Source organism: Natator depressus, chromosome 8 (genome assembly GCF_965152275.1).
Source record: "Natator depressus isolate rNatDep1 chromosome 8, rNatDep2.hap1, whole genome shotgun sequence".
NCBI classification, from domain to species: Eukaryota; Metazoa; Chordata; order Testudines; family Cheloniidae; genus Natator; species Natator depressus.
Window position 1 is genome coordinate 46,564,391 of NC_134241.1, and position 22,849 is coordinate 46,587,239.

At 45.5% G+C, this 22,849-nt stretch overlaps 1 protein-coding gene across 1 annotated transcript; it reads left to right on the forward strand.

The window, feature by feature from the left end:
- Window positions 1-2,055: 2,055 nt before the first annotated feature.
- SELE (selectin E) lies at window positions 2,056-13,398 on the forward strand. Its single transcript, XM_074962176.1, has 18 exons — window positions 2,056-2,191; window positions 2,989-3,068; window positions 3,887-4,273; window positions 4,755-4,862; window positions 4,997-5,182; window positions 5,584-5,769; window positions 5,879-6,064; window positions 6,802-6,987; window positions 7,097-7,282; window positions 8,019-8,204; window positions 8,314-8,499; window positions 9,235-9,420; window positions 9,530-9,715; window positions 10,155-10,340; window positions 11,317-11,436; window positions 12,737-12,758; window positions 12,869-12,941; window positions 13,332-13,398. Exons 2-17 carry the CDS (start codon window positions 3,032-3,034, stop codon window positions 12,924-12,926), a joined length of 2,592 nt encoding a protein of 863 aa, XP_074818277.1. The 5' UTR covers window positions 2,056-2,191; window positions 2,989-3,031; the 3' UTR covers window positions 12,927-12,941; window positions 13,332-13,398.
- The last annotated feature ends 9,451 nt before the right edge of the window (window positions 13,399-22,849 follow it).

The window sequence follows — 22,849 nt, forward strand, 5'->3', positions numbered from 1 at the left end:
CTCTCGTGTGCTTTAGCACAGTACTGATTCCAGCTTTATGTTAAAGTGCACTAGGGAACCTTTAGTTTGCACCAGCAGGGTCTATTCAGACCAATTAAGATGCAACACATTATTGTGCTTTAGAAATCGCACCCCAGAGCACGCATTGCCGCACTATGTAGTAGAGAAGCCTTTAATCTCCACGACAGGGAGATTATCCCTATCTCCAGTTATATTATCCTTATTCTCCAGTTTTATGCCAGTGTTTAGCTCCATTCATTTCAACAGAATTTCACCAGTGTAAAGCTGGTGTAATGGAGTGAAGTATCAGACCCTAGTTCTTTATAGCAAAAGAAAAAAGGTGGTCTATTGTATTCCCAAACTAGGTGATAAAGGAAAAAGAACTGAAAGAACAAGTCAGTTAAGAATTAGTCAGTAATGTAGAGTCAGCCGGGGCAGGCTAGATGGCTTTTCTGGCATTAATATCAAGGATTCCAACAAACCAACCAGACCAGAGGTAAACATTTTCAAAAGCACCTAAGTGACTTAGGAGCTGACCTCCCATTTTCAAAACTAATGTAGGCACGTAGGAGCCTAAGTCTCATTGAAGGACAGTGAGTCCCTAAGTCGCTTTTGAAAATGGGAATCAGGCTCCTCCTAAAGCACTTGAGGTTTTACAAAATGTTATCTGAGATCCATTGGTCCTTGACATCTCTAATTTGTCAAAAAGTTTCTATAGTTGATTATATGAAATTGAGATAAAAACAAAATAGGGAGGAGTTAGAAGCGATTTGATGGAAAGGCTAATAATAATCCGCTATGAGCCATGCACAGAAAAAAATGGCCAGGGTTACGAAAAGAGGCAGTTTATTCAGCCAAAGCAAACAGCCTTACAGGGGTTTTTGTATGCCACAGGGATATTTTTCCTGCCAAAGCTGCAGACAAGTGGTCTGGCCTGCCACTCTGCAGGAAAGATATTTTAAACTAACAAGTCTACACCTTCCTGGAGTTTTTTCCCTTCTTGTAAGTCCACCAACAATAGCATTGTTCTGATAAAATTTTCCACTAGGCAGCTTCACAGCTTCTAGCACAAAAGAGGAGGTTTGAGTATATGGACTTGCCAAGTAGGAAGCTCATAAAAAAGGTTAGAAAAAATATAAATGATTTTTTAAAATTTTCTCACTGACTTCAAAGAGTATTGAAGCTCTTCTGGCTGGGGCTATGTCTTTGTATAAATAATAATAAATGATCAGGAAGGTCATACTTAAACTCTTCATTCTTATTAATTTTTGTTATAATACCACTTAGAGATCCCAGATGAGTTCAGAACCCCATTACATTAAGAACTATATACACATAGTGAGAGACAGTTCCTGGCCTGAAGAGCTTACAATTTAAATAGGCAAGACAGGGAAAGGCTGGGAGAAAGGAAGGATGATTATTCCAATTTATAGATGGGGAACTGGGGCACAGAGAAATTAAGACCCTGATCCAACACTAATTGAGGTCAGTGGGAAGATTCCCATTGATTTCAATGGAACTGATCAAGACTTAAGTGACTTGACCAAGATCACACAGGAGTCGGTAGCAGGACCAGAAATTGAACTCATATTTCCTGAGTCCTAGCCCAGTGCCTTGTAATGGTTGTGGAAAGTCTGATTGTTAAGTGCACATTGTGTACAAGAAATACCTTGTCACCCCAATAATTTTGCTTTGGTCATTGAAATAATTTGATGAGGACTGGGATCAGCACAGTCTGTATTCTCTGTTGGATCTAAGACTAAGACTAGTTGAGTCTGAATATTTATTTTCTCTTGATATCCTGGAATTGAGCGTTAATCTGAATTAAAATCTATGAGCTGGGACACAGTAAACCCTCATCATGGTGTTGGTGTGTGTCTGGGAGAGGAAAGCACATGACTGTGTATTTGTGAGTTTTGGCATCAGGGATATACCTTTTCCTGGGGAATTTTTCACTTTCTTATTAGGAAATATCCTCTGAGCCACGTCACTGGAATTTCTAGGAAGTAGGAGCTGATGGAATAAAAAGGCTTCAAGCTGAAGGCAACGGGTACATACTGACTGGCAGCTCTCCACTGAGTCTTAGCATAAGAACCTCTGCAGTGACTTAGCAAAGGAAAACAGCCGCTGAAGACTGCGCTGAAGACTTTACCAGGCTGCTACATAGCACCAGGCATCACAGCCACAATCTGTAAGTATAATAGCCTTTCAAGTAGGTTTGTTGTATTTCATATACATGCTTGGCAGAATTCAGTTTTTATTTTTGTATAATTTTGATGAATAAAAAGTTTAGTTTATTTTTAAGCATTTTAAAGATTTTTTATTGATTTAAATTTTCACAGTTGTGCAAAATTACGGCTTTTAAGCATTTTTACCCCCAATTTTTATTAATTTAAATGTTCGCAGTTGTGGGAAATTATGGGGCGTCAGAAATTATGGGGTGTGTGTGTGTCTGTGTGAGTCAGGCAATAATTACTTCATGACAGTGGACATTGAGATTCAAAAAGTTAAAGCTTTATAACAGTTAAAACACAAATTGTCAATATCTTGTGTCACAATATGCAAAATAAATATCCTTAAATCAAACTCTAATAAGTTCTCAAGCAGCATTTTTCTTACTTGAAATCAATGTTTATCGACTTTTACTGATAAAAATTGAATCCTTCCAAAGGTATTAATATCTTAGCTGAGACCATTGTCAGTGATCTCAGCTAAGATCCGTCAGATTCAGTCAGATCTGAAGTAACACTACACAAATGTCCTGTACAAGTTACTTTAATTTCCAGTCTGCCTCTCCATTAAGATCTGCTTTAGACAATACACTAGCCCAGTGGAGAGTCTTGCTGTTTAACCCCGTAAAGTGATTTGTGAAATAACATATAGGAAAGATGCTATAGACAATAACATTGTATTGCATTATTGTATTGCAATAAGTTAATATCAGTGCTTAAACCATGTGCCATTATTCTGCATGTTTGTTTTTTGCAGCCATCTCTTCAAAGAGCAAAGTGAAGACAAGTTCCCCAGAAACATGATTGGCCTGTGGTTCCTCTCTGTTCTCACTTACGGTAAGTGAGTGTGTATCTGAGTGGAAAACAAGTTAGACTGGAAGTAACAGCACTGCTGTTTTCTCGCAGATTCCTTCTGAAGTAAATGGGGGTGCAGTAGCTGGGTTAAGCTTTAGGGCAGATTTGCACAGAAAGCATTAGATGGGATGGCATGCTGCTTCTCTCAACTGCCAAAGCCAAAAGTGGCCCCTATGTGGGGCTTTGCAGCATACCCACCCAGTGTGGGCAATGACTGGACACATCCTTGACAAGCTGGAGACCCTACATTTGATATTGACATGTCTGATTGGGAGACTATTGTAACGTTGTATAAAGAAAATGCAGCCACTACCTACACAGGCTCAAATACCTGCACATATGCAATATCCACTGAGATCTAGATATATTCTTCTTTAGAAAAAAGCAATAAGGTCTAGGTTGCTGTAGAAGTTATATCCAAAACATAGCATGTAGGTGGGATCCCTAATTCAAAAGCCTTATTTCTGTTAGCTCTTGGAAGAGCATTTTGACACTGACACCTTGAATGTTTGGGCTAAATTTCTGTGCTTCTGTGTTTTCATTCCTCTCTCTCTGTCTCTCTCTCTCTCTGTAACATTCTGGGATTTTTCTGTACTTTTAAATATCTCTGTGCTATATACTGCAGTTCCAGCTGCTGAAGTTCTTTTTCTGATCAGTTCTCTCAAAGAGATAGATTCTAATTCTTCCTGGAAATGCTCTTCGTAAAGCAGAATAATATAAAGAGATAAAAATGGCCTTTAATTACAGAAGTGGAAGCGCAGGTAAAAGGGTACCAACTTCTCTGCATCTTCTCTTTCTAGGACTTATGGTGCTTGAGGAGGGCAATTGCTGGACATACCACTATTCAGAAAAAAATATGAACTATAAGCTTGCGGAGGAATGGTGTAGGAAACACTATACAAATATGGTTGCCATTCAGAATAAGGAGGAAATTGCCCATCTGAATGCATTTTTACCCTTCAATCCAAGTTATTACTGGATTGGAATCAGGAAGATTGACAATGAGTGGACCTGGGTTGGAACAAGAAAACGGTTGACAGAAGAGGCTAAAAACTGGGCTAAGGATGAACCAAACAACAGAAAGAATGACGAGGACTGTGTTGAAATCTACATCAAAAGAGCGAAGGATGCAGGCAAATGGAATGATGAAAGATGCAGCAAAGAGAAGGTTGCCTTGTGCTACGCAGGTACAGAATTCAATCAATCCCAAAGAGCCTATATGATAATAAGAAAATGGACGTTTATTAACTAACCTATATATGTGCATTAAACATTGTTACTATGTTTAACTTTAAGCATGTGAGTAGTCCACTGAGGGCTACTCGCTTGCTTCAAGCTAATAATGCAGAACTTAGAGCCTTTATTACATCATGAAAAAGTCTATTTTTCTTTTTGTGATTTAACTTTTGATATAAGTTGAGTCTGTTTCCAGCCACAGCAATACTTTTGTGAGTGGCTAGGTTCAACTGTCTTGGTTTCTGAAATGCTGTGATGCAAAACCAATGTAATTTCAAATGGCATAACCTTCACCCTCTGTTTACTTTGCAAAGTCTTTATTATCCAGAGTGTGTTTTCTCCTGGATAAGTAAAGCGCTGCAGTGGTTCTAAACAGATTAACTAGTAAAGGGGGATAGATTTGTTTTATAACCATGCTGAATTTCCTTCTAGCTTCCTGTGACCAGTCTTCCTGCAGTGGCCATGGTGAATGCCTGGAGACCATTAACAATCATACCTGCCTCTGTGATGCTGGATTCTATGGGCCTGAATGCCAGTATGGTAAGATTAATTCTTACTGCCTTCCAAACAGGGAGATGTGCATGTCAGCTAGTTTTCAGTACGTCTAGCTAGTTTATTTCATTTGCTGTTGAGAAAGTGGCACTGACTGTAGGCCTCCTTGTGTCCCTTTGTAGTTGTAACTTGCGACCAATTAAAAGAACCCGATCAAGGGACCCTGGAGTGCAGCCATCCACTACAGAACTACAGCTACAACTCATCCTGCGAGGTTCAGTGTGCAGAAGGCTATGAATCAACTGGGTTTGAACCAGTGTGGTGTACCTCTTCCGGGAACTGGTCTTCACCCACTCCAGCATGTACAGGTAAATTCTCAAGGAACTGTAGGCCAGATCTCAACTGGCATAAATCCTTATGGCTCTGTTGACTTCAATGAAGCTTTGCCCCTTTACAGCAATGGAGGCTCTGGCCCACTATTTTAAAATTAAATTCTTAAAGTGAATTGGGTTCCAGATTGACAGATCTGGAGCCTACAGGCCTCCCTTTGTCCCAGAAGAAGTACAGTTCAGGGAGGGGCATTGCCTTAACCCTGCCCTAGATAGCTCTGTACTGCTCTGCCCGTGGTCACTTTCTTAACCTGTAGGGAGATAGCTTCGCTCTCTAAAGCCCAGCTCCTGTCAATGTATATTCTGTTACCATGCAAAAGAAAAGTTTTTCTCTTACTTTGCTCCAAACTAAGCTCCATGCTATTCCATGTGATTTGCAGTTGTGCAGTGTGATGGCTTAAAGGCTCCAGCTCATGGCTCCCTGACGTGCTCTCCCACTTCTGGGAACTTTCTGTGGAATTCAACCTGTGAGTTTGCCTGTGAAGAAGGGTTTGTGTTGAAGGGATCAGACAGGCTGCAGTGCGGTGCTTCTGGAGAGTGGGATGGACAGCAGCCGGAATGCGAAGGTACCTTTTTTTATGATTGCCCTTCCCAGTACACAGGGCTCTCACTGCTTGTGTAGAGTGTTCCTGTGGCATCCAAACTAACCGCTGATGTTCTCTCTGTGTGTCTCAGCTGTGACCTGTGAAACAGTGAATGGACCTGAAAATGGCTTTGTGGAATGTACCGGCGGTCATCCAGAATTCAGCCACAACTCGGCCTGTGAGTTCCGTTGTGAGGAGGGCTACAGATTAAGTGGATCGCCCACGATTCAGTGCACAGCTCAGGGAGAATGGTCAGAGCCCTTCCCAAAGTGTGAAGGTAGGTCTCTGTCCTTTTTGAAATAATCCATTAATAATGACACAATAGCTAGCTCTTAAACAGCACTTCTCATCAGTGGATCTGAAAGCACTTTCCAAAAGAAGTCAGTGTCATTGTCCCCATTTTAGATATGTGGAAAATGAGGCGCAGACAGGGGAAGTAATGCTTGTGGGCAGCAGACCCCCAAGAAGCATGATTGTATACCGCGAACATTGTGCATTTAAGATTAAGCAATTCCTATCAAGTGCTTTGAGTGCAGAAGCTCTGCAAATCCAGTCAGCTAGATACAGTGATAATATCAGCTCTTGAAATTCATGCATCACCTTTTTTCAGAAAGGCCTGAACTCTAAAGTGCTTCAGAGAAAGATCTCTGAAAGATCATTTGTCTCAGATCTGAAATGCACATTGATTTGGAGAGGGGTCTGATGCACATCTGTCAGTACCAGTAATGGAGCATAATTTAGAACCTTTCCTACAGCTTTTTTATACGTCTTACAAGAATATATTTGTATTTTAGTTACATGCTGGGAAATACTGAGACATCCCGAAATCCCATGTCCAGTCCCCTGAGACTCACGGATCCCAGCGCTCCTAGTCACTTTCTTAGACTGCAGGGAGATAGCTTTGCTCTCTAACGCCCAGCTCCCATCAATGTATATTCTGTTACCCTGCAGAAGAAAAGTTTTTCTCTTACTTTGCTCCAAACTAAGCTCCATGCTATTCCATGTGATTTGCAGTTGTGCAGTGTGATGGCTTAAAGGCTCCAGCTCATGGCTCCCTGACGTGCTCTCCCGCTTCTGGGAACTTTCTGTGGAATTCAACCTGTGAGTTTGCCTGTGAAGAAGGGTTTGTGTTGAAGGGATCAGATAGGCTGCAGTGCGGTGTTTCTGGAGAGTGGGATGGACAGCAGCCAGAATGCGAAGGTACCTTTCTTTATGATTGCCCTTCCCAGTACACAGGGCTCTCACTGCTTGTGTAGAGTGCTCCTGTGGCATCCAAACTAACCGCTGATGTTCTCTCTGTGTGTCTCAGCTGTGACCTGTGAAACAGTGAATGGACCTGAAAATGGCTTTGTGGAATGTACCGGCGGTCATCCAGAATTCAGCCACAACTCGGCCTGTGAGTTCCGTTGTGAGGAGGGCTACAGATTAAGTGGATCACCCACGATTCAGTGCACAGCTCAGGGAGAATGGTCAGAGCCCTTCCCAAAGTGTGAAGGTAGGTCTCTGTCCTTTTTGAAATAATCCATTAATAATAACACAATACCTAGCTCTTAAACAGCACTTCTCGTCAGTGGATCTGAAAGCACTTTCCAAAAGAAGTCAGTGTCATTGTCCCCATTTTAGAGATGTGGAAAATGAGGCGCAGACAGGGGAAGTAATGCTTGTGAGCAGCAGACCCCCAAGAAGTATGATTGTATACCGCGAACGTTGTGCATTTAAGATTAAGCATATCCTATCAAGTGCTTTGAGTGCAGAAGCTCTGCAAATCAAGTCAGCTAGATACAGTGATAATATCAGCTCTTGAAATTCACGCAGCACCTTTTTTCAGAAAGGCTGAATTCTAAAATGCTTCAGAGAAAAATCACTGAAAGATCATTGCTCCCATCAGAGAAATGCAGAAGTCTCCAGAGTGGAATCTGGTGGACATCTGTCAGTACCAGAAATGGGGCATAATTTAGAACTTTTCTTAGAGATATTTTATACATCTTACAAGAATATATTTGTATTTTAGTTACATGCTGGGAAATACTGAGACATCCCGAAATCCCATGTCCAGTGCCCTGAGACACCCGGATCCCAGCACTCCTAGTCACTTTCTTAGACTGCAGGGAGATAGCTTTGCTCTCTAACGCCTAGCTCCCATCAATGTATATTCTGTTACCCTGCAGAAGAAAAGTTTTTCTCTTACTTTGCTCCAAACTAAGCTCCATGCTATTCCATGTGATTTGCAGTTGTGCAGTGTGATGGCTTAAAGGCTCCAGCTCATGGCTCCCTGACGTGCTCTCCCGCTTCTGGGAACTTTCTGTGGAATTCAACCTGTGAGTTTGCCTGTGAAGAAGGGTTTGTGTTGAAGGGATCAGATAGGCTGCAGTGCGGTGTTTCTGGAGAGTGGGATGGACAGCAGCCAGAATGCGAAGGTACCTTTCTTTATGATTGCCCTTCCCAGTACACAGGGCTCTCACTGCTTGTGTAGAGTGCTCCTGTGGCATCCAAACTAACCGCTGATGTGCTCTTTGTGTGTCTCAGCTGTGACCTGTGAAACAGTGAATGGACCTGAAAATGGCTTTGTGGAATGTACCGGCGGTCATCCAGAATTCAGCCACAACTCGGCCTGTGAGTTCCATTGTGAGGAGGGCTACAGATTAAGTGGATCGCCCACGATTCAGTGCACAGCTCAGGGAGAATGGTCAGAGCCCTTCCCAAAGTGTGAAGGTAGGTCTCTGTCCTTTTTGGAATAATCCATTAATAATAACACAATACCTAGCTCTTAAACAGCACTTCTCATCAGTGGATCTGAAAGCACTTTCCAAAAGAAGTCAGTGTCATTGTTCCCATTTTAGAGATGTGGAAAATGAGGCACAGACGGGGGAAGTAATGCTTGTGAGCAGCAGACCCCCAAGAAGCATGATTGTATACCGCGAACGTTGTGCATTTAATATTAATGAATTCCTCTCAAGTGCTTTGAGTGCAGAAGCTCTGCAAATCCAGTCAGCTAGATACAGTGATAATATCAGCTCTTGAAATTCACGCAGCCTTTTTTCAGAAAGGCTTGAACTCTAAAGTGCTTCAGAGAAAGATCACTGAAAGATCATTTGTCTCAGATCTGAAATGCAGATTGATTTGGAGAGGGGTCTGATGCACATCTGTCAGTACCAGAAATGGGGCATAATTTAGAACCTTTCTTAGAGATATTTTATACGTCTTACAAGAATATATTTGTATTTTAGTTACATGCTGGGAAATACTGAGACATCCCGAAATCCCATGTCCAGTCCCCTGAGACATCTGGATCCCACCACTCCTAGTCACTTTCTTAGACTGCAGGGAGATAGCTTTGCTCTCTAACGCCCAGCTCCCATCAATGTATATTCTGTTACCCTGCAGAAGAAAAGTTTTTCTCTTACTTTGCTCCAAACTAAGCTCCATGCTATTCCATGTGATTTGCAGTTGTGCAGTGTGATGGCTTAAAGGCTCCAGCTCATGGCTCCCTGACGTGCTCTCCCGCTTCTGGGAACTTTCTGTGGAATTCAACCTGTGAGTTTGCCTGTGAAGAAGGGTTTGTGTTGAAGGGATCAGACAGGCTGCAGTGTGGTGTTTCTGGAGAGTGGGATGGACAGCAGCCGGAATGCGAAGGTACCTTTCTTTATGATTGCCCTTCCCAGTACACAGGGCTCTCACTGCTTGTGTAGAGTGCTCCTGTGGCATCCAAACTAACCGCTGATGTTCTCTCTGTGTGTCTCAGCTGTGACCTGTGAAACAGTGAATGGACCTGAAAATGGCTTTGTGGAATGTACCGGCGGTCATCCAGAATTCAGCCACAACTCGGCCTGTGAGTTCCGTTGTGAGGAGGGCTACAGATTAAGTGGATCACCCACGATTCAGTGCACAGCTCAGGGAGAATGGTCAGAGCCCTTTCCAAAGTGTGAAGGTAGGTCTTTGTCCTTTTGAAAGAATCAAGTCAGGCTCAGGAGCTTAGGTATCTGTTACAAGTATGACACCTCAAACCCTGTGTATTGAAGAGTAAGGCCAACTCATGAGCTGGTGCTGATTGGCCTAGCTCCATTGAAATCAACGGAGCTACACCAGTTTGCATGAGCTGAGGATCTGATCTAAAGTGATTGCTGTTGAAGTCTTAAAGTGCAGAACATTTGAAAAAACCAGTTAGCTTGATACAATAGTAGTACCAGCCCTTTACTTTGCTGAAGTCTAATATATTTTAGGAAAAACTCACTGCAAGGACATTTATCCCAGAAACAAAATGCAGATGGTGAAATATGGTGCAGATTTACTAGCACCAATAGTGGGACCCAGTTTTGGACATTTCTTAGAGTCTTCGTTAACCGTTTGTATGTGTTTTTGTATTTCAGTTGCACAGTGTGAAACCCTGATACCCTCTGAGAAGGGCTCCATGAATTGTTCACACCCTTTTGGGGATTTTGCATACAGCACAGTTTGCGAGTTTAACTGTACAGGGGGATGGTTGCTTAACGGCTCTAAAGTACTTCAGTGCAGCGCTGCAGGGAACTGGACTGCAAGTCAGCCAACGTGCGAAGGTATTTTGTATGTGTGTTTTTACTTGTGACTAGCGATGCTGAAGAGGCCTGGCCTTGTTATTAGACAAGGATGTAGGGAAGGATGGGATGCAACAAGAGAGACTTTTGTCATTTCTAGCTCTGGTCAGATATATTTTTTCCCACTGAAAATATTTGACTTTTTGTTAAAACCCCCGAAAACTCAGAAATTGACATTTTTTGGTTTTCAGCTGAAAATGTTTCTGAGTTTTTGGCTTTCCATTGAAAAAGTGAAAATTTTCAAGGAAAGCAGACAATTTCTGTGAAACTTTTCATTGAGACAAAAACCCAATTAAAAAAAAAAAGCATTTAGACAGAATTTTTTTTGCCAGCTCTAAATACCTGCTAACTGACATATTTTCAGGCTAGAACCAAATAGCTCACTTCTATAAGTGGTTGTAAATTATGAGTGGGATTTAAAAAAATGTTCCACCTTGGCTTTACTCTGCTCTTATTCAAGTCAATGGGAGTTGTATCACTGATTGCAATAGGAGCAACAATGGGCCACACTGAGCATTTTCAAAAATCCCACCTATCGTCCCTAAGATACCTTTCCTCACATTGTGTCGTAAGTTACTCCTTGAGTAAATTCATTGATTTCAGTGGGACTGCTCAAGGAGTCAGACATTACTCAGTGGGAGTAAAGATATCAAAATCTGACCCGAAAGATCCTTTCAAAGTAACGAGGGACCGTGCAGAATTCCATCCTCACTAACCTGCTACCAGTTAGATGGGACTATTTTCAGCATAAAGCTTTCTGGCATTGTTTGGCATATGCAGAGGCTTTCCCTGCCCAGTCCTGCATACAAGCAGGTGCCACCACTCAGTGTGAGAAACCAAGGAAATAAGCAGCTGTCCTCCTGCTTGCAATAGGACTGAATGGAAATGGAACAAGCAGAAAGCACTTCAGAGACTGTGCATTCCTCCTGATCTCATAGGATCTTCTTTGCCCTCCTAGCTCCCCAAGTGCCTGAAGAACTGCTCAGTTATGTCTCTGTTGGAATAGCAGCCACCGGAGCCTCGCTCCTGTCGACAGCATCATTCCTCATTTGGCTTGTAAAGCGCCTTCGAAGGAAAGGTGAGATACTGTCCCAGGTTCATCTCTTTATTTGCACCCTCTGTAGAAATGGTTGGAAATTTTTCAGAAAGAAAAAAAGTGGAAACTTCAGTGAGAAAATCCCCATTTTTGTTGAAATTTTTCAAATTTCCCTCGAAATATTCCATTTTCAGGTTTTTGACAAATATCTCCCCAAATTCAACAAAAATGAAGAATTTTCATGTTCCTTGAACACTGTTGCAGAAAATAAAATATGTTTTTCAACCAGTTTTAATCATTAGAAATTACTGGCAGGAGAACTGACCAGGGATCAGCCAGGAGGACATCAACCAGAAATAACACTGGTGCCTCCAACTGCTATTGCTCAGTATGCCAGATAGGGCATTTGCAGTGTTGTAGCCGTGCTGGTCCCAATATATTTGAGAGACAAGGTGGGTGAAATAATGTCTTTTATTGGACCACCTTGTTTCTAGAGATATGAATAATGACTGTTATAGAAACAGATATCTATAGAAACAATAATGACTGCAGAGCTAAACAAATAATTCAGAGCGAATCATTTATTTGTCAAATGGAGCCTCTCTTTCTTCTCTCAAGTAGTGCAAAAGCAGTTTATGCCATTTTTGATTGATCTGTACTTTAAAAATTATTTGCTGAATACTTTCCTGCTCTGCAGTTTGCTCACAAACAGTTTATTACAAGCATTTGATATTCAAAACATGAGCAATGCTGATTAGTTTTCATTGTACAAATCAGTCACATGGTATCTTTCATTTTCCTGAAATAAAATGAGGTTTCCAATGAAACGACTTACATTTACAAGATGAGAATTTGCTTCCCAGGAATATTCCCTAATATTCACTTAAGACTCATTATTTCTGTTAATTTTCCTGACAATCAACGTGTTTGTTAGACTATGAATGGAACATGAACACAAGAGAGATACTAAGGCACCCTAAGAGAATAATACACTGTGTTAGTTATGCAAATATATGTGGAGCGTTCATTGAGATACCTGTTCAGTTCTACTAGGAAGTACTGATTTCTCACAGGGAGCAGAGGGGCTGGTCCTAGAGGCCTAGGTGTAACAAGTTGCTCTGCTCACGGGCTATAACAGTTTGGGGAACAGCTTCCAGGCCTAAGGCCATTACAAGTCAGAAGGGTTATGGAGAAGAGGTGGTGGTAGCTCGGCTCAGTCTATAACATATTTCTGTTGTTAAATCAGTGGGGTAATTCTCCAACAAAACAATGGAATAAATAGCATGCAAGATGAGGATGGTCATCTCCAGAATGCTAATGATATTATTTTTTTCTCTTGCAGCAAAGAAATTTACTCCTGCCAGGTACGTTGTATTTAAAAAACCACATGAAAAGCATTGCAATCATTCTTTGCTATCATCACACTGATGTACAGAACAGTTGTATATAAATCCCTCTCCTCTTTATCTTACAGCAGCTGCCAGAGTCTCAATTTAGAACATACCTTCCAAAGCACTGGTCATCTAATCTAACGCCAAGTGACTCCGGTAAGATACGTGAGATGTTTACACTCATAATTTAGTTTCCTTTTTAAAACACAAACAAACATAGAACGCATTGATCTTTAGAATGACCTTTAACTGCTGTGTATTTCCAGCAATAAGATTAACCCCTTACTTACCATGGGACACCTAGCATACATGCTGTGGTGATGAGGCCATAAGAGTACCGAGAGATTGACAGCTTAATCAATTCAGCGATGGCCATTCCTATGACTAAAGGATTATTGTGTTAGGTTCTGTGCGCAGCCTTAGGAAATAGTAGAAACTCCTTTACATTGTGGCTATTGGGCAGATGCAAAAGAGCTTTGGAATAAGGGAATACAAATCTGTGCCTGTATCTTCCTGTTTTAAAAAGGAAATCTGTTATCTCTGCAGGAATTGAAGCTATCTTCACTGATGCCTCAGAGCCTCTCAGGAAATGGAGCTATGCAGTCCTCAACAAGTGGCCAGGTGTTAATACATCTTGCTGACAAGATGATTAGCCTCGGATCTTGCTACTAGATACCAGGCTCAGTCATCTGGTTCTGCCACTGAAGACAAGCAAGCCGTGGGTAAAACCCTAGCCGTTTACCAAGAGACTACATGGGTCCAGTCAATGTACAGCTACAGTGATTGGGAGATCTCTATTCATTCTCTGGATGGGGACAAAATAAGCTGCTGTCTATGGGAGAGGCTGGACTCCTCTGGGGTCAGTCTGTAGGTACCAGGGTGGAGTGAACACTTTGCAATATACACAGCTGGAGTTCTTTCCCATGGAAACACATAGGTTACATTTTTTAAAGCAAAATAGAATGGGAAATATTTATGGAATTGCCTTACAAACCATTGATTTGGTTCACTGGTTATTGTTGAAGTAAATGTACTGTAACAATATGTCACAGTTAATAAATCTGCCTGTAACACTATGGTCAGGGTGTTTTGCTGCAATTCCTAGTGAGTTTTTATATTGTAACTTTAAACCACTGCTAATGGGAGCACTATCAGAGTTAGTAATTATGCCAGGCACTCTGGTTCGTGAATGCAGCAGGTAGACCTGAAACAATTTCATCCCCATGGGATTAAGTATTGTAATCTATATAAATATATATTTAGTTTCTTGTGTACTTTCTTCTGCATGTAATTCTGTACTGTTTGTAAATCATAGAACTGCTGTAGGATATCAGCCCTAGAGTTCAGGATCATATATGTTCTGCAAAAAGTATGTGACATCTACTCTGTTCAGATAAAATAGCCTGTTGTATAACTCAAAAGGTAGTGACTACAGACCTTCTGTGTACTTATTCCTTTAAACTTATCTGTCATTTAGGGACAGACATGATTAAAGGTCTGTATGTGCATTCATGTGTGTCTGAACATAAGAACATAACATAATACTAGATAGAAGTCAAATACCTTGTATATAAATAAACAATGTACAGACCTTTGGGGTCTGATCCTGGTCTCATTAACACTGATGGCAAAACTCCCGTTAATTTCAACGATTCAGGAAAAGGCCCTTCATAACTTACAAGCTGTTCTTTTTGACACTTTCATGAATATTGCGTTTGGTAACATTGCACACACAATAGTCCAATGGAAAGACCTGAGGTCATATTTTAGTGGCTGATGTTTTTGTAAGAAGCAGTTCTGTGGGACTGAATATTTGGGGGCAGAGCTTCACCTGATATAAATTGTCACAGCTCAGTCAATCAGAGGTACCCTTTTATGGTTTTCATGTCAGTATATTATTTAAATATAAACTGGCAGCTTAAGAAGATCTTTATATATAATGAATATAATCTGCTTAGGTTTTATATTATCAGTATGGTTTTGACTAAGTTATGTATTTAATGTATTTATGATTACACAGTCATGGCTGATTTTAATCTAATATGTGCTGTGCTCTATGTGACTGATTAATAAAATGGTTTGAGATTGCTGCTTACATTCTGGAAATGTGTATTATTAGTCTTTTTTGTATAAGATATGAGGATGTTGTGTCAGTAAAAAGCTCCATTTAAAAAAAAGAGTGTCACAGGTAAAAGGGCTTGGGGCTGTAGGAAGTTGGTTTGCTTGCATTGTTTGTTTTCATTCTTTATATTCATAAAATGTCTGAGGTCAGAGAGTAGCCAGAAGATGGCGCTCAATGCCAGCCACTGCATGGCCACCAAAGCACTATGGTATAAACAGCGCAGAAAAGTATCCAAGGTGCTGAATTGCAAAGAGAACGGCTCGTGTACATGGTACATAAGAGAGCTGCCTGCAGCAGCAATGAGCACTGGAAGAAAGAGAAAGATTCTGTTGACTATGCAGCAGGTGGGAGATGAGAACAGATGGAGAAGTAATCAGGTGACATAGGTATATATCAGCTGAGTACCAGAATCCAGAATAGACCCGTACACCACATGTGTGTCTAGCATCCCACTCTGCTGGATTTTTAACCATGTACAAGGAAAATATGGGGCTGGAAAGGCTGGTGAGTATGAGTGCTGTCCTGGCAGTCTATGCAATCACACTAGAGGAGGTCTACTTGTGCTAAGCAATAAGGAAACACAATGCCAAGTTATGGAGTCTAGCCACATCACTGGGGTAAAACTGCTCATTTATTGTCAATGTAGAGTTGCATAAATAATCACAGTCAACATCTCGCTCTCTCGCTCTCTCTCTCTCTCTCAAACACACACACACACACACACACACACACACACAGAGCGTTCCCTGACCTCCCACAAAATCCACAGATGTTCTGGCTCATTTGTACACAGTCTCATGCAGGCTGACAGTCCTGCCATCACAAACTCGACAGTTCACCGCTTACTTTTTGATGAGAACCAGCAAGCATCCATTTCCATGGCGAGTTATTTTTCATAGCTCTTGCACATAGAAATGGATCTGAAATGGTGCCAACAAATGAAACATATGGTTCCAGTAATGCTGAATGGAGTTTTGGGCTGCATACACGACGGCATCATGTTGTCTAGCAGGGAAGTAAGAGTTCTTTGCTGTGTTTATATGACATGGCCAGTCTTCTAATTGAAGCCTGTCTACACTGGGAAATCATACGTTACAACGTGACCTTGAGGATTTGTCGTAATGAATACAGTATGGAACATGACCTAGCCCTAAGTATAGACATGTAGTGTCATGTTTAACATTGTGTCAGCTAGTCATGGTTGACCCTAGGGGTAACTACAGACAACTAACATGAGGTTAAACATGACTTAGTTTACACTGTGTGTTTAACGTCATGTTGACTCCTCAAGGCTGTACTCAGGATATAGTTTCCCTCCATGGTTCTAGTGTGACTGTGTCTCCGCCTATGGCTGGCCCGGGACTGCACCTGGTATGCTGCATTGATTTCCGGGCACCACATTACCAGAAGGATACTGGCAGGTATTCAGAGAACAGAACAAAACTGATTGGGAGGTGGAAAGGATCGTTTTATGAGGAAAGCTTAAAATGTAGAGCTTGGCTAAGCGGTGCTAAAGAGGGACACAATAACAGTCTACAGTTAATTCAAGGTGTGATGGGGTGCGTGCCTAACACTGGCAAACAAAGGGTTAATGGATGAGTTAGGCCAATTAGCCCACCAGGTCACACCTGGGGGGCTGGGGGTGGGGGGCGTCACACCCAGATGTGGAGGGTGGCTCTATAAAGCCAGGCCCATACCAAAATGGGAGAAAGGACTCTGGTGTGAGGAGACTGTGAGCATCCTGGAGGAAGCTCCTCAGTAGGAAGACGATGCACAAGGAAATGGTATTCCAGCATGGGAGTAATGGAGGCCGCTGCCCTTTGAGAGATGCTGATGATCAGGGACAAGTAGGAGCAGCAGCCCACGGACGAGGTGAGGTATTATAAGGAGCTGTGCTTAGCTGCCTAATACAGGGTCCTTGGGCTGGCCATAGAGGGGAACACAAGCCTATGCAATAAAAGACTGATGAGTCCCTGATGGGGACAGGCCTCATAGAAAGGCCAGTAAACTTCAAGTTTTTTCCCCTGTTTGGACTTTTCTATTACCCCCGGCCAGAGTCTGAACTGAAGGGTGACGGGGCCGGAGGGCTGGGCTCCAGATGCTGCAGACCCCTGCAGACTCACAGTGGCAGACCGTGGGGATGCAGGAGTGGAAGAAGCCCTGCAATGCTGCAGCCTGGCATGAGGGGGCGCTGGGTGGTGAGGGCCCCCTGTTATACAAAGGTGTTAAAAACAGGATGTTGTATGAGAGGCATCTTGTGTGGTGATACGCGGGGTCAGGGCGAGGGATAGCTAGGGGTGGCTGCCTCGTGAGCACCCAAAAGGGTCAGTGGAGAAATGTCTGACATAATGGCAGCCTTGTGCCCCCCTCCCCCCGCAACTCTCTTGCTCCACCTCCCGCTTTGACTGTGGCCTCTCATCTCCTGAGCATTCTCCAGTCCCCACCACTGCAGCACAGCTTCTGCTGCCAGGCCTGCAAGCGCCACATGGATCAAGTCTGCATGCGGCCCTGTCGTTTGGGACCGTCCCTGCGCTCTACTGCAAGTGAGCTACCTGGTTAGCTTGGGCCATCTAGTGTATATCCAGTGATGAGCTGCCAAAATCTTAACGACGGGTTCCCTCCTCACCCCACCAGGGGGTCGTTGCCCACCCCCGCCCCTCGGGACTCCTGCCCCATCAAACCCCCTGCGTTCCTTGACGCCCCCCCCCAGGACCCCTGCCCTGTCCCCTGACTGCCCCCAGAACTGGGCAGGAGGGTCTCATGGGCCACCGTAGTGGGTGCCCACCCCACCCCTAAGAGCCAGAGGGACCTGCCGGGGGGTGAGGTGGGGAGTCCTGGAGGTGCTACCTGGGGCGGCTCCCAGGAAGCATCCAGCAGGTCCCTCTGGCTCCTAGGGGCGGGGGAGCGTAGCTGGGGGGGAGCAGGGGGAGCGGCCGCTCCCCCACTGATCCCATCAAAAGTGGTGCCTCAGGCGCTGACTCCCTGGGTGCTCCGGGGCTGGAGGCCCCATGGGGAGAATTTGGTGGGTGCCCACCGGCAGCTCCCCACCCCACACCCGGCCTCAGCTCACCTCCACTCCGCCTCAACCTCCTCCCCTGAACGTGCCGCCCTGCTCTGCTTCTCCACCCCCTCCCCGGCTTCCCGCTAATCAGCTGTTCGTGCGGGAAGCCGGGGCAGGCTGAGAAGCAGGCGGCGGCTTCCCGCTCAGGCCGAAGGTGGTGGAGGTGAGCTGGGGTGGGGAGCGGTTCCCCTGCACCCCCCTCCCGGGTTACCTGCTGTGGCGCGGGCGGCCCTCCTCGCGCCCCCCCGCCCCAGCTCACCTCCGCCTCCCTGGGCCTGAGCGGGAAGCTGCGGCCTGCGTCTCACCCCGCCCCGGCTTGCCGCGTGAACAACTGATTCTCGGGAAGCCTTGGGGGGGGGTGGAGAAGCAGAGTGGAATGGCGCGTTCAGGGGAGGAGGCGGAGCGGAGGTGAGCTAGGGCCGGGGGTGGGGTGGGGAGCTACCGGTGAGTGCTCTGCACCCACCAAATTTTCCCCTTGGGTGCTCCAGGGCTGGAGCACCCATGGAGTCGGCACCTAAGGCGCCACTCTTGGCCGGTTAAATTTAGAAGCCCTTTTAGAACCGGTTGTCCCTCGCGGAACAACCGGTTCTAAAAGGGCTTCTAAATTTAACAACCGGTCCTAGCGGACCAGTGCAAACGGGCTCCAGCTCACCACTGTGTATATCCTCTCCGCTGGGCTGCAGGGGCTTGGACTGAAGCTTGAGTCTGGGAAAGGAAAGAGGAATTGTAGAACTGGTGTGGAGTCCAGGTGCTTTTCAGGATAACTTCTCCCCGAGCAGCCCAGGCCTCAGACACTGACAGGTGACAAAGGATCTTGGCTACACAGGGAATTTGCCCAGTGCCAATGATCAATGACCAGCCCCTGACATCATTGCACCTCTGCAGTGCTCAAGAGTTGACAAGGGAAGCTAAGTTTCATGGTGGGCGAGCTTACCCCTGGGCTGAGAATCGTGGAGTTGTTTGTTCTACACTGGGTGTTAGTCATCATTGCCTGCAACTGGGAGTTGGCTGGAACTGAAACCAGTGGGAGTTAGGCACCGAAATACCTTTGAGGATCAGGGCCTTAGTGACACCTCAGGGCAGCAAATCCAAGCAGGGAATTGGTTAGAACAAGCCGCCCTACACTGCACAGCATTGCAACGGCTCATTACAAACCAATTAACGAGCTGAGAGTGGCTGCTAATGCATCCCCCTTTGACAAGACAGAGCCCGACAGCCTGAGCAGATGTCAAGTGTTAATCCTTCAGGTTCCCCGAGGGTAGGTGTAGATTAGCCCTAAACGCCCTGCTTGAAATCCCGTCCAAAGCTGTTTGAGAGCTAACCCACCATAGTTCTCCACCCTGCCTTTTATCTCCACTGCCTGTATAACCTACTTCTGGGGAGGAAGGGAGTTTTCTCTGGCACTCATCCACTGACATCCAGGGGAGTTTTGCTGTTGATTAAATGGCAGCTGTGACCAGAAAAGGCACCAGAAATTTGCCTCCATCTTACTCCATGTGGCTACCCCTCATGGCTGCCACTCAGCTGACAAATGCAGGGGCTGCACTTAGCCAGGCTTGCTGCTCCACCCCAGTGACAGCTGCAAGGTTGCCAGGGCTGGGGCCTAGTTTCCACATTGTCTGCCCCTGCCCAGAGGGCATTTTTACAAGCTCTGGACTTGTTAGGAGCTCTGGACTTGTTAGGAGCCAGGCTTGCTGCTCCCACCCCACAACCAAGATGTTAATGGAGCATCCATCCCCATAATGATTCTCTGACACCCTTCCCAGCCGTTGTAGCAGGATGAGTGGAAGTGAAGAAAGAGGGTCAGACATCAGGAGGGAACTAGATTGGTGAGACATCAGGAGTTCAAAGTGCAAGCCGGGCCAGGCTGCTACCTTACAGAAACAGTAACAGTGGTCTCTGTGCATGAGCAGTAAAGATCTCTTTCCTACAACTTTGCATGCCTCATCACTCACTGATAATGAAGCAGACACTGCTCCCATGGCTGGGCAAGCCAGCACCCTCCTACACAGGCCCTGCCACATGGCAGCTCAGTTACAGACCCAGCAGGCCCAGGCTGGCCATCAGGGATGCCTTTGGAGGGCTAAAACCACATGGTTCAGCCAGCAATGTGGGTAGCATAATATGGGCCTGCTGTGTTCTGCACGAGATTTGTGAAAGAAAGGGGGAAGCCTTTACCAGATTGTATATGAAGAGGTAACCACAGGCCTGTCAGCAAGTCAGGAAGAGAAGCTATGGCACCAGAAGCCGAGACCATTATGAATACTGCCTGTGTAACCCGTGGCTGAGTGTGTGTTTTAGGACCCTCTCTGGGCCAGAGCTGCAGAGGAGATGACACTGTTACAGCCTCAGTTAAGGGACCTGGACTCTTTAGCTCAAGTTGTAGTAGCTCAGGTTGTCACTGGGTCAGTCCCTGATGTGGCGGCCAGGACGGCGGCCATCCCCTCTGCGCCAGGCATGCGATGCCCACTGGAAATGCTGTGTGCGTGGATTTTGCCAGGGAGGGGATGGAGGCTGCACAGATGTAATCAAAGGTGAGCATTTTATGCCATCAGCCAGCACCATTTCCTTGTGGGTCTGAGCTCGTACGTTCGTGTGTATCACAGTTGTGACCGATGACTCGAGGCGAGGGAGGCTCCGGCAGAGTGAAGCAGATAATGAAGCAGAAGTGGGTGTGTTGGCCAGCTGCTATGCACACTGCCTCCACCACCCACCATTCCTGTGAGCGCTACTCCCATGGCTCTGTTGGGAGTGGCCATGAGTGCGGAGGCCGGGGTGGATGCTTGATCGGCTTCAGAGGAGAGCTGTGCAGGTCAGGGCTGAGGTCCTGGTGTTCTGCGGGCGGATCAATGCTGGAAGCAGAGCGCTGGGGTGAAGCACTTTCTGTCACCAGCATTGCTGGAGGTAGGTGGTCTGCTGCACAAAGACCCCAATGGACCTTTTCCAAGTCACCGTCACTAGGAGGTATACTGGGCCAAAGGCGGGGAATGCCTGGGGTTTGCAATGGCAGCATCTGGGGCAGAAGGGGTAGGTCCCGTTGCTGTTCTGCATAGGAGGTGCCATTCAAAGAGGGCCTGGTACTCAAAAGATCTAGGTTCAGGTCCTAGCTCTGCCCCTGTGGGGCTTTGAGCAAGTCACTCAATCTGTCCCTCCCTCAGTCCCCCAAGCTGTACAGTGAGGCTAATGATCCTTCTTTCCTTTCCACCCTTTGTTTGTCTTGTCTATTTAGGCTGTAAGTATTTTGGAGCAGGTATTCTCCCTTCCTATCTGTCTGTACAGCGCCTAGCGCGATGGGGCTCCAATCTCGGGGTACTTCTGTAATGCAAATAATAATTTTTAAAACTGGAGCTGCCTCCCTTTCTGTACCACGGTACCCAGATTTATTATTGCTCTGTATCCATCTCTTAGTTAATGTCGGAACCACAATATATGGCTGTGGTAAAATGACCTAAAAGGACTCCATATAAACTAAAATAGTTGTTGTTTATTATCAGATGGCCATGCCCCAATGGGGACATCAGACTCCCTCTGCTGGAGGAAGTGGCATGGATGTGAATTGTTCTATTTCTGTTACAACTTTCCAAAATCTTTCTGGGCTGGTGGCATTTCTGTGGGAGGGATCCGTTATCTGCCAACCATCTCACTGTAGAACTGATGCTCTGCTATGTGCCGTGACCGCTGGACATTGTGAAAGTGACATTAACTGGGAGGCACACATGCCTTTTTGCGGCGCTCTTGCTGTCGAGCTGCAAACAGCCGACGAGGATTTTTGTCGGTCTTTCTCACATAACTTAACACTTTTCCACCTTGCCGAAATTGGCTGAGCTGCCCGGACTGCTCCTGGTGCGTGTCCCTGTAATCAAACAGTAGATGGGAATAAAAAGCCTTCCCACAAAGCCTTCCATGGAGAGATGTTGAGGGCCCTGGTTGTCCCGATGTGCACATAATGCTGCCCGGGGGACGCACACAAAATGTGGCCCTCCCTGATTGACCGGACTCTGTGTTCCTTGGCCTAAAGTTTCAAAAGTGATTAGTGATTTAGGGTGCCCAACATGACACACCTGAAATAGCCCTGGTTTTAGAAAGTGCTGGAGCACCCATGGAAAAAATTAGCATGTGTTCAGCACCCCTGGCAGCCAGCTTCCCCCTCACCTACAGTGCCTCCTGCCTGCCTGCTGCCCCGTCCAATCAACTCCCTCCCAGCGCCTCCTGCACACCACAATCAGCTGTTTCACAGCGTGCAGGAGGCACTGAGGGAGGGGCAGGAGTGGGGATGGGGTGCACTCAGGGGTGGGGGCAGAACTGGGCAGGAAGAGGCAGGGCAGGGGTGGGGTTTGGGGGAAGGGGTGGGGTGGAGGCAGGGCTGGGGCGGAGCAGGGGCAGGAAGAGGCAGGATGGGGTGGGGGCGGGGCCTGGGGCGGAGTAGGCGGTTGAGCAGCTCCTGGGCCTGGAGGAAGCCGGTACCTATGATCTGTACTTCCTTGTATTTAGCTGTGACACTCTGGTTACCTTCTCCCAGACCTGAAGAAGAGCTCTGGGAAGCTCCTAAGCTTGTCCCACTCACCGACAGAAGTTGGTCCAACAAAAGATATTACCTCACCCATCTTCTCTCTCTCATTAAAGTTACTGCATGCTCGGTAGCCAATAGAAACTGTAGTGGGAAAAACAGGGCAACCAGTGGACGCGGTGTTCTGAAGGCCGACATGCTAGCTGAGACCACAGAACAGAAATGCAGCCGTAGATAGCAGAGCTCTTTTATGACATGCATGAGCTCTCAGCGCAATCTGAGACCGAGCAGGTGCCTGGAAACATCTAGCTCACACTGGGCATGCTCAGAGGTGTAATGCATCATGAGTGTAGTTATTCCCATATTAACCTGAC